The sequence below is a fragment of the Haliotis rufescens genome, unplaced genomic scaffold (assembly GCF_023055435.1).
Source record: "Haliotis rufescens isolate VD_foot unplaced genomic scaffold, xgHalRufe1.0.p SCAF_12, whole genome shotgun sequence".
Lineage (NCBI taxonomy): Eukaryota > Metazoa > Mollusca > Gastropoda > Lepetellida > Haliotidae > Haliotis > Haliotis rufescens.
Window position 1 is genome coordinate 15,556,229 of NW_025963802.1, and position 18,933 is coordinate 15,575,161.

The 18,933-nt window shown below is 39.4% G+C and overlaps 2 protein-coding genes across 5 annotated transcripts in view; one reads left to right on the plus strand and one right to left on the minus strand.

Annotated features, from left to right (window-relative positions):
• LOC124146084 (uncharacterized protein ZK1073.1-like) overlaps positions 1–1,242 on the minus strand; it is an 80,905-nt gene extending 79,663 nt beyond the window's left edge. For all 4 annotated transcript variants that reach the window (XM_046516154.2, XM_048393389.1, XM_048393387.1 and 1 more), the window contains exon 1: positions 1,109–1,242. In XM_046516154.2, coding sequence (XP_046372110.1) covers positions 1,109–1,132 — 24 coding nt within the window. In that variant the 5' untranslated portion in view covers positions 1,133–1,242. The remainder of the gene's footprint in view (positions 1–1,108) is intronic.
• Positions 1,215–18,933, plus strand: part of LOC124146083 (cilia- and flagella-associated protein 99-like) — a 47,164-nt gene continuing 29,445 nt past the window's right edge. The window contains exons 1-2 of the mRNA XM_046516152.2: positions 1,215–1,350; positions 4,669–4,813. Of these exons, the coding sequence (XP_046372108.2) occupies positions 1,243–1,350; positions 4,669–4,813 (253 nt within the window). The 5' untranslated portion in view covers positions 1,215–1,242. The remainder of the gene's footprint in view (positions 1,351–4,668; positions 4,814–18,933) is intronic.

Below are 18,933 nucleotides of genomic sequence, written 5' to 3' on the forward strand. Positions count from 1 at the left end.
AGAAAAAGTAAGTGACTGAGCAGTAATGACTTGAATAATGCCACTTTAATGATAGCATTAAAACATTTCTGCTTAGATATTTAAGCTGACTGAAATCCAATTCCTCATTTCCTAAGTGAAAATAGTTGATTGGGAGCTTTTTCTCGAAACATCTATACAGGTCTCGATTAAGGAACTTGATTTTACTTTTACTTTTACTTACTACTTGAAAACCCAGTTGCACCATGCAGACAAAACCAGGTTGCACCCTGGTTCCATACATGTATCAAAAGTTGAAACATAGACATAATAGATGCACAAACTGGTCTAATTATATACAATCTCAGATCTCTGATGACTGTGTCATGATTTCACATACCGGTAATTAAAGATGTATTGCTGCAAAACATAATAGGAACGTGACTTACTCGTACCCAAGAAAGCATGACAAATTTCACTTAACCTTGATAACACAGGGATCAGTGTTGTAGTATGATAAAGCTTGGAGATATTGAATGTGTTCAAAGACTGTTGTAGTGTGGGAAAGTAAGGGATTGTCAGACCCAAATTTCATTTTTTTTAACATGCACTTGTTGTCAGGTAGACGTAAATATTAGGTTGCAATTTTCAGTAATAGCTTGCACTGGTGCATGTTTTATAGGGTAGAAACAAAATATCGATAAAGCGGTGCATCGTGAGTTTTCATGTGACAATATGATGCACGATATGTTTTTCATTATATCGATGCAAGACATATATATTACCTGAAATAATTTACTTACTACTCGTTTAATGACCCCTGACGTTTTTATCAGTCAGATATATGAAAATGTGTTGTAATTAGCGTTTCAAGTTCACTACTAAAAATAGCCATTACGAACATGTGTCTACAGCTAGCTTTTCTTTTTGAACCTGCTCTGAAATATTAATTGTCAAGAAGTTTCCATGCGATTTGACGTAAATATGTGTATCGCGATACATAACGTATCATGACCTACGTATTGTATCGTGACCTTGCTGTATCGTTTCACCCCTAATGTTTTATATAGTTCAATCAAGACCTGCATAATCCCCATAAGCACCATCACAGAAACAGTTGCAGAGGTTTGTTTAATATTCAAACTCTCACCTTCCACATTCTTGGCCTTGACATGGCTATGGGAGATGTTTATGATGCTGTTGATGATCTTGCCGCCTGTCTTATTCCAGATCAGCTGCACAATTGATTCTGTTCAGCTTCCCCTGACCATCTAACCATCAACAATGAACCACGGTCAGCTCTTGGGACACTGCACCCGTGTCATTGACACGTATGACAGTGAGATGACATCATTAGAGGAACAAATCAATTCCTATCTGAAGCAACACCAGGTATGTTAGAGTTGCATCAATAAACCTGTTATCTTGCTGGCGTATTGTATCATTGTGTCAGCTTGTCATGTGTTAGTATTTCAAGCTTAATGGCCTAACCGTTTTTTCTGTTTTAAAAGATCATTAAGATCTCTATGTACTGACATAATTTTTTGCAATCGACTTGACATTTCACATATGAAATGCAGTTATAATGATAATATCATGAGGGGTTTATATGGGATTCCAAACAAAGTGCCCTAGGCAAATTGAGGAAAAATATGTTATTTGATAAAGATTTGAATATTTTTTTTAAGTTCTTATTTTCGTAGATTTGAAGGTATTTTTAATATTGTATGTTAGCAATATGTTCAATGTATTAATATGTAACTAAGCATTAAATCTTCTTCTATATTGGCTTTGTTATCTGCAAAATTCAGGTCAATCCTATCAAGCCATTACATTAGTTATAACAATTAAAGTTTGAATTGTGAAATTTGTAATTCTAATTTGGGAATGTTTTCTGACATTTGCTGCCGACTTGTAGTGTTTGTTTGTTGTTTGAGTATAATTTGGTAAACAAACAGAAATCCCAAAATATACTCTTAAAAAAGTATACACCTGCAAATAAATAATCTTTTAGAAATGGAGAATGAATTAATGTTCATGAAATATGAACAATGATGAACATACAATTGTCGATGTGTTCTAGAAAATGAACATCCATGTTCATAGATTTTGTGAAATGCACAAAGCCATTAACTCATGCTGGCCTGTGAGCACCCATGCTGAGGCATCTGTTGGTTGGGGATGAAAGGCCAACACAACCCAGATCTACAGAACTCACGTGAAGTCATGCTAGGCTTCAATAAAATGCCAAAAATGGTGGAAGCCAAATACAACAATGCTATTGGCTGATTACAAGCTAGGGCATCACAACAATCGGGGCACCTGGGTGTGACAGGGTTGTGATCCACAGGTCATCGGCATGATACAACACAGGAACAAATCAAGGTCAGGTCGACCTGGAGTAACCACCCCTGCCCAGGATTACAATGTCAGGTTCGACATCTACATGACGGATTCATGATTTGAACCTCAACTGCTGACCATGTTCCTGGACTACGGAGAATATCACTTCTGACCATCCTTAAGATATTGTTGCTCACAGACAAGTGGGAACAAATGTCAACTATGCAGACAGCGACTGGTATGGGCATGTGCAAGGTGGAGGACTGTTGTGATGTTTGTTTGTTGTTTAACGCCGCACTCAGCAATATTCCAGTCATATGACGGCTGTCTGTAAAGTAATTGAGTCTGGACCAGACAATCCAGTGATTGACATCATGAGCATCGATCTACGCAATTGGGATCGATGACATATATCAACCAAGTCAGCTAGCCTGACCACCCGATCCCGTTAGTCGCCTTTCTCGACAAGCATTATCGCCTTTTACGGCAAGTATGGGTTGCTGAAGACCTATTCTACCCCGGAATCTTCACGGGTCGACTGTTGTGATAAATCACATTTCTACTGATACATGCTGATGGACATGTTCGTATCAACAGACATCGATATATGCTATGCCCCGAACTGTGTGCAGTAGGTTCAGTGTTTTGGAGGTGGAAGTGTTGTTGTGTGGGCTGGTATCCTTCATGGTGCCCGGAACGGCACTGGTCCGTGTTGAAGGTACACTCACAGAGTTACCTTCAGAAATGAGATCCTACAATGTCATGTCCTTCCCTTCAGGGATGCTAGGGGTGGTGTGGTAGCCTTGTGGTTAAAGCATTTGCTCGTTACACTGAAGGCTCGGGTTCGACTCCCCACATGGGTACAATGTGTGAAGCCCACTTCTAATGTCCCCCGCTGTGATATTGATGGAATATTGCAAAAAGCATCGCGAAACCCAACTCAATCACGCAGAAATGCCAATGGTGGCAAAGGAACATTAACATGGCCAGCACAATCACCTGACCCATCTCCGAATTATCATCACTGGGATATCCTTGATTGCTGAGTTTGTCGGAGGTATCGACCACCTCACACACTTGAGGGCCTGCTTTTGGCACTACAAGAATGATATTCGGGAACTGATGCTTCTGTGGGTTGATGCTGCCAAGCTGTCCTCAAGGCAGAAGTCATAACAGAGTTACCCCCGACGTCTTGTCAGTGCATCAGTGCCTGGACTGTGTATACACGCCAGGCCTTCCACCACATTATGTGTGCATCTTCTCTATTGAATGACATCCAGTACCTATGTATACCTCCTTTTTTTTAGAGTATGTAATGTGTACCTTATATGATGAGGGACTTTTTTAGCCAATTGCAAATGATTTGGAACTCAAATTTGTAAGTCATTTGGACCAGTGCCGTAGCCAGCCGGGGAGCAGGGGGGGCAGTTGCCCACCTGGATTTTTTTTATAGAAAACAGTTTTATTTGAATCAAGTTGGGGACAAGTGATACTTGTACAAATATTTGCCCTCCCTGTCAAAAAAAGTTAACTACGGCCTTGTGGACATAAGAGAGATTCATATGACTTGAAAATACTCTTTCCCTTTGTCTGCTTGTTGAGTTATTGCCTGCTCAAGACCATAAGTAGTCCTAAATTGAGTGAAGAAGGCTGATTTTTTTCTGTAATTGAAGAGAAAATCTAAATATGATCAAGGCTGTGACCTTTCTGCTATCTTTACCTACATCCTCTAGAAAATCGATCGTCCCAGTGGTCTAGTGCATAGAGTGTCTGAATGTTGCAGAATGTTGGAGGTTTGATCCCCAGCCCCGTCTAACCAAAAGACGTTAATATATGGTACTTGTTGTTACCCTGTCTAGTGCTTGGCATTATGGGGCTAAAACAAGGACTGGTCGGCTCGGAGGAAGTATACTGTGTCTGAGTGGGGTATTATTGTTTAACTGTGGCATGGTATCTCAGTGGGCTAGCACTATAAATCGACATTAGTCTTCACACATTTAGCCTTATCTCTTCATTTAGTCCACAACAGGCCAGCTTTGAAAAGAGACTAATTTTTATGCATGTTCATGTGAACAAATCTGATTGTTTTCATTATGATTACTGAAGTCTTGTTAAATTTCTCTTAATGCAGATCCCCTGGGCCCAAATTGTCCATCAATGAGTGAAGTGTCAATTATTCCTCTCACTGATATCAAAGCAATGAGAAAATATTTGGAATTTGTAATCATATTTAACAATATGCACTTTAGGCGATAGTCATGCTGTATACAGAATTATTAAATTTTGTTTTTTTGTCCATAGAATTGGTTAATAAGGGTTCCCTTCATGTGACATTGACATTATATCTCTTTTATTATTGGTTGCTAGGTAACAGAAGATGGCGACAGAACGTTCATAATGGAGGTGTTTTCCGGCTGTGTGAGGTATTCAGTCATCATGAAGGTCGTCACAGAAGGATTCTATGCCAAAGATGGGAAGTCCACACTTCGGTCTGACCAGTCGTTGTATACAGGTAATTGTGAAAAACAACCATAGCAACACATCCCAGCTATACTGACACACTTGCAGACAGACTTGTCTGCTGTCTGAAACCCATTTGTAGTCTAGACATGTGTGTGATACTGAGCTGTTGTCTCGGTGTTTTCTAGTGACAACTGCACAAAGATTATTGACATTACAGATGATATGTTTACATGGTTCTATATTTACATGGGTGTTTTCAGTAATCCTACCACATCCAATGTCAAATGCTCTTATGTCAAAGGTCAAGGACACCATGGAGGATATTTTCAGCAGTGGTATCATTTATGTGTGACTTTGGCGCCAAGATTATTGACATTAGAGGATTTCCTAAGATGGTCTTATTACATACACATGGACCTTGGAGTTCTTTTGGCACTTGCAATAAAAAGATTAAAGGCCAAGGTCATGAAATAGAAAAAAGTCTCTCAAATGCTTGTTGCTCCACATTCTCAAAAAGTGTAAATGCATGTACATGTATCATTAAACTTTCTAAATACCTTCTTTAGGATGGGGCACTGCTTTGGAAAGGTATACTATAGGTCAAATAACACAAAGGTCAAGGTCAGTGTTCAGCTTTTTGTAGAACATGGTTTCTGAGGCATGGCTACCTCTACAGGCATGAAACTTTATATTTGCTTGTATCTTTACAAATCCTACCACATCTAATGGTGCTGCAATGTCTATTAAAGTTCAGGGTCATCTCTGAGGCTATTTTGAAACATTTGTTTCATATATAGTGTCTGTTACTGTTGCCTGTTTACTTGTGCATTCCAACCCGGACAGATCCTGGTTAGAATAGGTAAGAGTTGGATCTGAAAAAGATTGTCTTGGTCAAGGACAAGGTCTGGAAGTAATGTTTTTGTAAGTACATTGTGGTTTAAGTAAGGGATAAATACCGACTCTGGGGTCTTGACTGAGAAAGTAAGCCAGAGGCAGAGGGTTATTGGTGATGCATCCTGGGCTTACATTCTCAGTCAAGACGTCTTATAAACCGTCTAAATGCAAGAAATACAAGAAAGAATAAGAAGACTTGGGGATATTGTATTGTGAAACAATACGGTGCATTGCATTATAAAAGGAAAAATGTGCATGAGAAAGACACGTGCAGCATGTACACAACTGAAGTCATGACATGTAAGATTGAACAGACTTTCATCACCTGCCCCGGTGGCTTAGTTGGAAAACAGTGGGTTACAAAACTAAACATGTGAGGTTGCAGGGTTAATTCACATCATGGAATTTTTTTGTGAATAAATTGTGACTTTTACAATCCAAAAATCAACATTAGATTTATATCAAAAGGCCAGTCTACAAAATATAACTGAAAAACCTTGGTCTTGTTTTAGTGATTATATAATGAACAGAATATTTGAATGTATCCCAGTATTTATCTTAGCGTATCTTGCATACACTGTTGTTGTGTGGAAACACATGAAGCCAGGAGTACACCATGTAAACAAGCCTACAATGGCAGCCAGGCAGAACCAAATAATCAGCAAGCTTCCCAACATTGTCTTGTTTATTGTTTACTCAGTTTGAAAAGATGTCAAAGTGGCATGACCTCAACGCACTCACTCTACATAAAATATGTAGTGGTTTGATTTACTTGGCAACTGATATCATGCTATCATCATAATGTTTTTGGTGATATGCATATCAAAGACTTACAGCGTTAGAAATTGGCACTAGTCCTGTAGTCCTTGCCAAAATGCCCAATACTTAAGGTACCATAAGGTCTAGTAGAAATCTGCCATTTTTAAGGGTTTTGCTATATGTTATTTATAAAGACTAGTGGTCTAAGAATGTTAGTTTCGACTGCTGGACGTAGAGCCTTGTTCTGTCATGTTTGGAGGCACACAACCAGTGTTTTATGTATGTTACCAGTATTGTTAAAGAGTCCTTTCAAGGCATATTGGGAAAACATTGTGAGTAAAATGTCTATAGCAGAAAACCTTGGAACCTCATAAATTTCTAACAATGGGATATTTTTCAACTTATATGTACTGTAAGTCTTTGATAGGTATTCAGAATATGGAAGAACAAAAAGACGCTAGTTGTGGATGACAACTTCTTCATTGCTTGTATCAGTGTGTCACTGACCCTTTATCCCGACAAAGGGGGAATAACATCACAAGGAAAACATCTCAAAATGCGTGCCAAGAATATATAACTATTGGCTGCATATAATTCCAACTGCAGAGTATACCAAGGCTATTGGCCTATTGACAAATATTCTACACAAAGGACCCCCTATAAATAACCTTTTTATCAAGAGTGTCCTTGGCATTGAGAGACTCTCATATATTGCAACCAATCAGGATGTCACAGATTCCCTTGTGTCCGCACAGATTCCTCCAAGCTCCACACAGCTCTGCTCAGTGTAGTTTCCTGTTTGTTAATAAGCAGTCTGTGATTTCTGCAAAGTTCGGAGCCTGGGTCTTGTAAAATTGTTTTTGGCCTGGTTACCTCATCCTCCCAAGGCAAGGGAGTTAACTCTTTCATCACTGGCTGCCCCAGAGTTATGTCCCTTGAGACCCTGCAGTCCCTGACACTGACAAGGCCTGTACACTGGCCTCCCTGGCAGTATTATTGGAAAATCACACTATCATTTTTGATGCACTTTTTCTACCAGAAACTTGCTTTTAATATACATTTATCATATACCATTGTAAAGAGGATTAAGTATACTTTAATATTCTTTGTTGTTATTGTCTCTAACCTTTGTTATTTTCTAATTACAGGTGTTTACAAGTGAAATAAAACTTGAAAACACTGAAAAAATGAAAACAGACAATGAATTTTGGCTCAAATTGTATTACAAATCACAAAAATAAATCACAGATACAAGGTAAACATAACACAGTGGTCTTGTCATCTTGGACGGCACAGGTAATCCCAGGTGTTACAGGTAAATTCTCTTCATGCACATCTGTAAACAAATAAACAAGTTTACAACTCTTGGTACTGACTTTGTTTTCTATACTGATGTCACATATTACTTATGATACACTTACAGCCTCTTAGGTAAACTCGTTAACACAGGTAAACTTGTTAACGCAGGTAAACTCGTTAACACAGGTAAAAACACAAATATTTGATTTATTTTGTTCTTTTTCAGGATTTGAAACAAAAATTAAGTATTTAAGTTTTTAAAAAGTTATTTATCACATTATCTGAACATTGAACCACAGCTACTATAAGAATGACATCACAGGGAAGATAACACAGATTGATCTGAAGAGGGAAACATTGTAAAAGGACGGAAAGATCGTAAATTCAAGTTCTGCAAATATACAAGTTGTGATAACATATTTACAATACACTGCTATTTACAATTGCATAATAAATTAAATCAGTACTTTATTAAATCAATTAATAAATAAATAATCATTACAGTTACTAAAATTTAAATTAAGATGTAAAAAACAAGAAAACAAACATGAATATGGAAATAAATTTTATTCAAATTGAGCGAAATATAAGGACATACGACAAACCGGCAAACTACAATTCGGATTGCGATCAGAAAAATAAATTTTTAAAAAAAGAAACAGATACGTCATGCCACTCACCTTTGTTGTTGTTGTGATCGCTCGTTCACGTGTAGGCTGCATTCTCATTCGTCGCACTGATAATCTGTTCAAACACAGAATCATTGTAAAACAGTTGGAAAAAATCAATAGCACGACTCTTCACTCACCGTGTCAATATATATTCTTGAATCCGGTCGCCTCTTCAAAATCCCTCATGTCTCCACTGTCGTGTGTCCCTCTGCCACTCCCATTCTCGAAAGTTGGCGGGGGGGGGACACCTCGTCGAAACCGTCAAAATCTTCACGAAAATATTCGCGAAATTCCCTCTCCCCTTCGCGTAAATTATTCAATTCAAACACATTATTATTCCCGATATAGTCGTTGTTAATCATCTGATCGCTATCCGAATCGTAGTTGGCCGCCATTACGCTTGATTTACGATTCAAGCGAGAAAAATACCTGTCGCGAAAACAGGTGACATACCCGCGATTTTCGCGCCAAAAAGACGGGGAAATTCCATCGAATGACGTGTCAATACGTGTAGATCTCGTTTCCATATTTAGAACGAGATTACACACGAGAAAGGAAGTAGAAAGAGCAATTTTGTAAACACGCTCGCGCCGCCCGATTTATCGGGCAGCCGGGTTCTGGGCCTCGGCTTATGCTGCCCGATTTTTCGGGCAGCCGGGTCCTGGGACACGGTTTATCCTGCCCGATAAATCGGGCAGTCGGGGCGAAAGGGTTAATGAAATTATAAGTCCAGTTTTCAGCCTTGCTGAACTGTGCTGGAATTTCTGGGTTTGATCGTAGCGCCACCAGTGGCGTTTATGTGTTATGTCCCTTCTATGTTACTTCTATTGACCAATCAGATCCATCTTTCATATCACTTGCGTTTGCTTCAAACAAAATAGCGGTGCCCAGTCATGACGATCTGATCAATAATCAAGACTTTTATTGTAATAAAGTGGGCCTTACCTCGTGAAGTGCATCAAATCACTTGAGTACCTTCGTTAAAAACATGGAAAGATTTGGAAATTATCTGTCGACGCCCAGTTGACGGAACACATGCTCTGCAAATCCTACTATCGACCGAAATCTACACTGCAGTCCCCAAACTGTCTATGAACCGATTGTCAGTTTAATTTCACGATTTTGATTGGATCATGCATAGACTCGTTAGTCCAGCCAAAATATAACTCCATAATTTCAGCCTAGTTCGGCAAGGGTGGGAACTAACAAAGGTCCATATGATCACACGAAAATGTACAAAAGATTATGCTAAGATCCAAGATGAGTCTAGTTGACTCAAAAGTGTTTGTCACAGGCTGAATAAACCGGTCCTAATGGGGAAGGTCATTTTGTTTGTTTGTTTGTTTGTTGGTCAGCAATATGACGGTCTACTGTAAATAAACAAGTCTGGACAAGAAAAGTCAGCAAAACCAACACAAATGGGTTTTCAAATTTTACTCAGTAAGTTGTTGAATGCAGCAACAAATATGCTTATTTTTTTCATGGACTTCGTATTTTACCGTACAACTTGCAATGACAATGCCTCAAACTCGTAGGAAACGTTTTTCTACTGTTCTGAAAAGCATTTAATTTTGATTTACACAAAGAGGTTTTGTATCTTCAATTTACATTAAACCTTATATTTTGACCTACTCACTTTTATGATAGTGTTATTGTGGCATAAATCTTTTTGAAAACCCTCTTAAATGACGCATCTTCACATAAGGCAGGAGATGAATGTCATACCGAGGGATCTTTTTCCCATTCCCCCAGAAGTGAGATATGGACATGTCATCGTGGGGATGTAGGTCATACGTGGGAATATAGCAGACCTTGGCCTTGTTAGATAACACAAGTAATTCGGGTATGTGTTTCCAGCGTCATTACGTGACAACCTGATCCTGTCACTCACTCGGAGAGGAATGACTGCGTGACTGCCATCACACCTCACGTTATCTACTAGGCCAAGACAGGTGTAACATGATTATCAGTGTGATAAAGCGATAAGATGTGTAATGCGTTATCAAAAAGTTTGAGTTATTGTTTACATATTTACAACTGAACAATGCTGGGTTTGTTGTGCCCAATATGTAAAAAGAGCAAAGATATTTTTGATGTCCTAGAAAGTGTTGAACTCTTCTAGGTTAGGTGAGGTGAAATGGGGTTTAACGTCGCGTCCAAGATTATTGCATTTATATACGACGTGCATGCATGTGTGTTTGTGTGTGTGGCTGCTTGTACTAGTCCGGACTGATGCCGATTAATAGTGCTAGCCCACTGAGATACCATGCCGCAGTTTAACATGAATACCCCACTCAGACACAGTATACTGACTCCGAGCCGACCAGTCCTTGTTTTAGCCCCTTAATGCCAAGCACCAGACAGGGTTACAACAAGTACCATCTTTTAACGTCTTTTTGTATGATGCAGCCGGGGATCAAACCCTGGACCTTCCGCTCTCCGGGCGGACGCTCTACCACTAGACCACGGAGGCGGGCTGAACTCTTCTAAATCTAGGGCATAGGTGAACATTGGTGATCTCTTCCTATACGCACTGCAAAGTTTTATTTCTATAATTGGATATTCGGAAAAAAATACAGTTTTTACATTGTTTTACTTAAAAAATGTTTTGCTAACATTTTTGTGACCTATAACATGAAAACTACTTCATAGATTCTTTTGAAATTTAGGGAACAGTTTCCATACTCAGCAATGTCCACAAGTCCTTATAATGATAACATATAGCAAAATCCTTAAAGACGGCAAATTTCTACTCGTCCTTGTGATATCTTAACTACTGGACAGTTTGGCAAGGACTACAGGACAAGTGCCACTTTCTAACGCTAATACTAATAAAAGCAGTGCATTTTCTGAAAAAATATATAATGTTTTTCATGTTGTGAACTTGTATTTTTTTTAAACTTCAACATTTTTGTGATCTATAGCTTGAAAACTACTTCATGGATTCTTTCCAATTGGGGGTACAGTTTCTATACCAATAGGAGAGGTGCAGTGCAAAGTTTGTTTTCAATATTTTACTTTTCTTAAAAATGACAGCCATTTTCCTTTTTTTGTACTCCGAATTTGGTACTGAAACATTTATGCGACCTATATTGAGAAAACAATTTTATAGTTACAGTTTCTATACCAATAGGAGAGGTGAGGTGCAAATTTTGATTTCAATAAGCGGTTTTGCTTCTTTCAAGTCTTGAAATTAGAAATATGTTAGAGTCAAGGTCCTGGGTATTAGTGAGCCCTGCTCACTTTGTGTCTTGTTAAAAATTAATTTTATTTGTTTTGTTTATAAGTAAGGCATAATTATGTTTGGACACTAAATTTCTTCTATAATATGTGTGGAGTGACCCAGTAAAACATATTGTACAACACGCTCACATCAGACATTGTTTTACTCATAATGCATTGCAGTCTTAATTACAGACTAAATACAAACACATTTTGGCTTAACAAGGCTTAACAGAGCAGACATACCAATCCATGGCTTCCTTAGAACTGTTGCAAGGACTACTTTGTACCAAGTTTGACCTTAGAGAACTCTTGGTTACAGAATGTATACAAAAAAGTAAACATTTTAGCAAATAATATATAGTTATATATACAAGACAGCAAGTCAGGCACATAGCAAATGTCAGTACAGATAAGTGAGAAGATTTCTTTCCTCCAACAACATGTTGAATTGTACTAGTTCCCAGTGTCGCTTTGATAACTGATTGAATGCAAGCTGAATAAATACCATACTTTACATCCTGTCATTATTCAAGATTATTTTTTGTCAAGGACAGTAAAGAAGTTGGACCTTGGGGATTGTCCCTTGGCATATATCAATGTGGCTGTCATCACGTAGACAGGGTCGCTGTTGGTACACACCATGGCACAGTGAGTCTCACCTTGACCTCTACCTGGTATTATCTCACGCTGTTGTAAACAGACAGTATTAAAATAGAATCTGGTTATGATATACTACCTCGATCTCTGAGGATAATGCTGTGTGACAATAATATTTCAAAAAAATTTATCGCCTGTCTCAGAATTTTTAACAAGTTTGTTGTCAAGAGGACGAAAAATGTTGTCAAGGTTTCAGACGAAGTCCCCTGTACCCCTGCACTCATGAGAGATGATTAAAACGGGCTTTGGGTTGTGTCAATGTGTTTGACTGGCTGTTTGCTGGTTTTGAATGCTTAAACAAAATCTGACAGACCCTTGATAGTGTATACTGTGCTATAAAACAACCTTCTCTCATGTGACATTTTAGAATAGGTCTTCAGCAACCCATGCTTGTGCTAAAAGGCGACCATGCTTGTAGGAGGTGACTAACAGGATCGGGTGGTCAACTCGCTGTCTTGGTTGATGCATATCATCATATCCCAACTGCTCATATTGATGCTCATGATGTCAATCACTGGATTGTCTGGTCCAGACTCGATTATTTACAGACTGTGTCATACATCTGGAATATTACTGAGTGAGGCGTTAAACAACACACAAAAACAACATTTGGGGGCCCAGCGAATTCGCTGTACAGTTGTGTCCCTTGGGCATGCCAGAAACCTTTTATCGATTCAAATCCGAGTTCGGGCCAGTTATGTTTCCAGGTTTGTCAGCACCATACTCATGCTCATAGATTTCACCATGGTCCAAAATGTCGGAGACCCTTATCACTTTGGGCTATCCTCCCACATGTGAAGATTCCGGGGTAGAATAGGTCTTCAGCAACCCATACTTGCCGTAAAAGGCGACTATGCTTGTCGTAAAAGGCGACTAACGGGATCGGGTGGTCAGGCTCGCTGACTTGGTTGATACATGTCATCGATCCCAATTGCATGGATCGATGTTCATGATATTAATCACTGGATTGTCTGGTCCAGACTCGATTATTTACAGACCGCCGTCATATGACTGGAATATTGCTGAGTGCGGCGTTAAACAACCAACCAACCAATCCCACATTAAGCTGACATGCTGTGATATAACTGGAATACTGTTGGGAGTGGTGTAGAACCCAACTCTCACTCAAGTGACATTTACCTATACATGTACCTATGTAGATTATTTCATTTACATTTTGGCCAAGTGAACTGTTTAAGCATGACAAGTGTCTTAGGATAAATGGCCAGTCAGTACATATGCATCCATCATCATTTTGAGATGTTACCTGCATTAGGTTTATAAATGTTGTAACAATTTGAAAAACAAAACAAAACAATATCTGCAGAATAAATTCTAGGCATGATTAAGTCTATATAACATTATTAAGGTTTGTTTTCTTATTATTGTCTTCATCAAAATATTGTAATATATATACTATTCATTTAAGAAAACGTTGGTTCTCTAGTTACAGCCTTTACAGAGTTAAGTGCTTCCCCTCATAGATCGTTGGTTATTTATCAAACTGTTATTGAAATGACAAGCTGACAAGACATACACCTGACACTGGCTCTTTATAATCCCCTACAAGTCAGCAATTGGGATGTTAACAATTGTTGATCTTAAACATACCAATAACTTATGATAATAATATGTCATGTGTGTTTTCAAACAGTCAAGTAGTTACATAATGCACAGTGAGCGTACACGTGACCCATTTATCCTAGACAGATGCAGGCCCTATAACATGGTTATTGTGTTTTAAGCTGTCACAATTTGGGTCAAGGATAACATTTTAAGTGTCGTCTTTCATACAAGTGCATGTCTTTATACTTGTTGTGTCAGAGTGTGATGCCAAAATAATGTGAGTATTATCGCAGTCGCTGAGCTCAAAACAAGATTATTAAAAGTGATTTAGTGAACGTTTATTTGAAGAGACAATTAAAGCGAAGAAATTCAAGTACTCTCCCTCTCCCTCTCCCTCTCCTTTCCCTCTCCCTCTCTTACTCCTTTTCCCCTCCCTCTCTCTCTCCTTTTCCCTCTCCCCCTCCCTCTTCCTCTCTCATTCCTTTTCCCCTCCCTCTCTCACTCCTTTTCCCTCTCCCTCTTCCTCTCTCTCTCCTTTTCCCTCTCTCCCTTCCTCTTCCTCCCCCTCTCCTTTCCCCTCTTCCCTTCCCTCTCCCCCTCCCTCTCCTTTTCCCTCTCTTCCTTTTCCTCCCCTCTCTCTCTCCTTCTCCCCTTCCTATCTCTCTCCTCTTCCCTCTCCCCCTCCCTCTTCCTCCCCTCTCCCCCTCTTCTCCTCCCTCTCCCCCCCTACCTCTCCTACCCCCTCCCTCTCCTCCCCCTTCCCCTCCTTTTCCTCTCCTCCATCTCCCCCTCCCTCTCCCTCTCGCTTTTCCATTCTCTCTCTCTCTCTCTCTCTCTCTCTCTCTCTCTCTCTCTTTCCATCTCTCTCTCTCCGTCTCTCTCTCTCTCTCTCTCTCTCTCTCTCCATCTCCCCTCCCTCCCTATCCCTCTCCCCCTCCCTAGTAGGGAATAAAAGTAGTCCTATGACTCCACAGTCAGCCAATCAAATGCCTAGGATAACTATAAAGTGACATGTGCACAATGAGCAAATATCAGAAATATGTGTTCTTTATGTTTTTCCTGTGGGGTTATAATCTCAAAAAAATATTCCTGCATTTATGATTAAAGTTGGAATGCATTCTCTGAAAATGCCAAACAGGATCCTTTTGTAATAGGTTTTGATTAAGATTAATCAAATGTCAAGGTCAGCATTCAGGTTTTTGTGAAACATGGTAATATCATTGTCAGTTTCTGAGACATGCATGGAATTTTATGTGTATATGTGCACATATCTTTATAAATCCTACATGAAATGTGGGTTGCATGTCTATCAAAGGCCAAGGTGATCTTTTGAGCTTACTGTGAAACATATTTGCATGATTCATTGCCAGTTTAATACAGTAGTCTGGTTGCACTGTTAGTTGTTCAGTCCATAAATCAAATTGTTGAAAATTGTTGGATATTGTATAGATTAAGGTCAAAGCCTGGAAGTCATGCACAGCACATGGCATGTTAATATTTTTGGAGCTTTGAGGAAATGGCGATAAACAGCGTTAGAAACTGCCACTAGTCCTGTAGTCTTTGCCAATCTGCTCAATAATTAAGGTATCATAAGGACTAGCAGACATTTGCTATTTTTAAGGGTGTTACTATATGTTAACATTTTAAGGACTAAAAGATTTAAAATGTTAGTCTCTACCCCTGGATAAAGGGTCTGTTTCTGTTTTTGCAAGTATTTGCAAACACATCTAGTTAAATATCTGTCAGTTTATTTTAAGTCAGCTTTAGAAATTTCCTCTTGTCCTGTAGTCCTTGCCAAACTGCCCAATAGTTAAGGTATCATAAGGACTGGTAGAAATTTGCCATTTTTAAGGGTTTTGCTATATGTTATCATCATAAGGACTAGTGGACTAAAAATGTTAGTTTCTAACGATGATAAGCATGTTTGTTTTAAACATAGTTTACTGTAGTTTGGACAAAATAATTATTTGTTCCCAGTTTGCCTGCCAAGGCGTTTAGTTTAGAATCCTAGATTAAACCCTGAAATGTCAATGACCTGTGCCACACTGGCATTTCCTCCCACACTAAGCCCACACTCTGTGATACAGCTGAAAGTACTTTAATCCTCATCCTCATCCTCTCTCACCTGGTCTGTCTAAACAAGTAGTTCCATCATGGGTAGTCAGAACTTTTTTCTTTGAAACAATATTATGTTTGAATGTTTCAAATAGGCATTTTTCTCCTTTGCAGTAAAAGTCAATCAAGATTCCTCGTTTCTTGACCTGTCTTCCTTATATAAAGATATCAGAAGCAAGAAACAGTGAGGTCCTCCACCCTTGGTGCCTTGTTGATATTGTTTATGGCCCCATGAAGATCTGGGTTAGAATTGGTCTTTAGCAACCCATGCTTGTCGTAAGAGGCAACTAACGGAATCCGGTGGTCATGCATCTCGTTGACTTGTTTGAAACATGTCATTGCATCCCAATTGCGTAGGTCGATGCTCTTGATGTCAATCACTGGATTGTCTGGTCCAGGCTCGATTATTTACTGTTATTTAAACAACAAACAAAACAAATGAACATATTTATGCATTTGGGTGTGTGTACTGTTGTCGAGACGAGACCTGTAGGCCTCACACCGAGTCATGGGACACATATACATGTTGTAGTGTGACCTGGGCGACCTTGGAGGCCACCTGTCACCTGTCAGGTATACAATACTTGTACAGGTGAAGGTCCATGCCCCAACTCTGGATTCTACACATGCACAACAACCCCGCCCTCCTGACACCGACCCCTTCTTACTGACAGTCCACATACCATGGTCCTCTAAGTAATTGTATTTCTGTTTAGATGAAGATTAAATGGGTTAATGGTCGTAGAACAAAGAAGATGTACAGGGTCATATCTCAGAATGCGCATTAACTTGTCAAGAGGGCAATACACTGTGCATGTCTAATGTGTTTTGATATAGCTTTGCCCGATGGAAACGTGATGTTGAGAAAGGCTCTTCAAATAAAAAATGAAATGAAACTACGAACAAGAAAAAAGGGAGGAAATAATATTTTTTCTTCTCACAATAATTTGAAAGTCTTATCCTTAAAACAAGGATGAAACTTTGATCGACTTAGGGATGTATTTTTGTTACATTTTTATAAAAGTGCATTTTGACAAGTGTATGTGTGTGTGTCACTGAGAGTGTGTGTGTCAGTGTCTGTGTGTCTGTGTCAGAGTGTGTGTGTGTGTGTGTCTGTCTGTATGTCTGTGTGTATCAGTGTGACTGTGTGTGTGTCAGAGTGTCTGTGTGTGTCTGAATGTCAGTGTGTGTGTGTGTTTCTGTGTGTGTGTGTGTCAGAGAGTCTGTGTGTGTGTGTGTGTCAGAGTGTCTGTGTGTCAGTGTAAGTGTGTGTGTGTGTGTCAGCGTGACTGTGTCTGTGTGGGTATAACATGTTGGGAAGTGCACATACAAAATGTCATCACATGTTAAAAAAAATGGTGGGGTGGATGTAGGTTACACACACACACACACACACACACACACACACACACACACACACACACACACACACACACACACACACACACGACACACAAAACACACACACACAAAACACACACACACACGACACACACACACACGACACACACACACACGACACACACACACGACACACACACACACACTCTGACGTTTATCAAACAGACCAAACACAAGCAGGCCTGTACAATAAATCTAATACAGAACCACAACCCACCCCACCCCTCTGCTTTCACCTCTGACGTTTATCAAACAGACCAAACACAAGCAGGCCTGTACAATAAATCTAATACAGAGATAACACAAAGTTATCCCCTACCACGCTCTGGACAGAACACATTGGAAGTGTAGCACCATTGGATAATTGTGATCAAACCCAGATATACTCAACAACTGTTACAAACAAACACAACAATATCGAACCAACTCACCATCCACAATTTTCACACTGGTTGCCATGTCAACCTGTAAATTAACCAGATTGTGTAACAAAAACAAACAACTGAACAGAAAGAGGAACACACGATAATACATTTTCCTTTATTTTTGTAATGATTTCTCTTGGTTTTTGTGCCACTGACAGTCCAAATGTTGTGGAGAATTAATAATGAAACCCTATTGTCTGTCAAAAACTCTTGTTCTCACTACTTGAGGACTTCCTTGGAACTGTATTATTTCTGAGAGTGATTGATGGTAGAGGAGATGAAAACAGTACAATGACTTCTGGTACTGACCCAGACTAGTCTTTAAATAAGGTTTCCTGGTTTGGCTATTTTATTTGGTCAGGCATCTGTTTAAGACTTTCAGTGATATTCATGGCATTTATGGAGATAAAATCTGATGTGCACACTGTAAATCTGCTGATGTGCACTCTGGTTTTATGTTTGTATATAAACTCCATAGGTGCAAAAAAATATTGACGTCAACATTAATAACTCCACAGACTGCTAGTTTAATTATTAACACTGTAGACAGCCGGTATGAAATTGGTGACATCGTTCAGTGCAAGGGTGCAACACAAGCTCCACCCATTCTATTATCAGCCAATCAGTAAACTTAGTTTCTTAGTGGGCGTGGCCTATGGAATTTTTTTTATTATGGAAACAAAACAAACTTTCTTGGTTTGTTAATCAAATGCCACAGAATCACTTGCAATATATTTAATTGATAATGGAAAAAGCATCAACATACGGAATAAATCATCCTGTCTTGTGGGTTCCGGGATGGCAAGGTATTACAACAACAGCAATATTTTTTTGTCTTATCATTAAGGGGGCACGGGTGGCCCAGTCGTCTGAGGCGCCTCGATTCGCTGTGCAGAGTTGAGTCCCTTGGGCACGCCAGAAACCTATGATTGTGGGTTCGAATCCCGGTTCGCCCCGATTATGTTTCTAGGTTTGTCAGCACCATACCTGTGCTTGTGGGTTTCACTGAAGTGGTAAACGTCTGAAACCTGCATCACTTCGGGCTTTCCTCCCACATTGAGCTGACACGCCGCGATATGACTGGAATACTGTTAAAAGTGGCGTTAAACCCAACTCACTCACTCTTATCATTAAGGTAGACCTATACTTCAACGTCG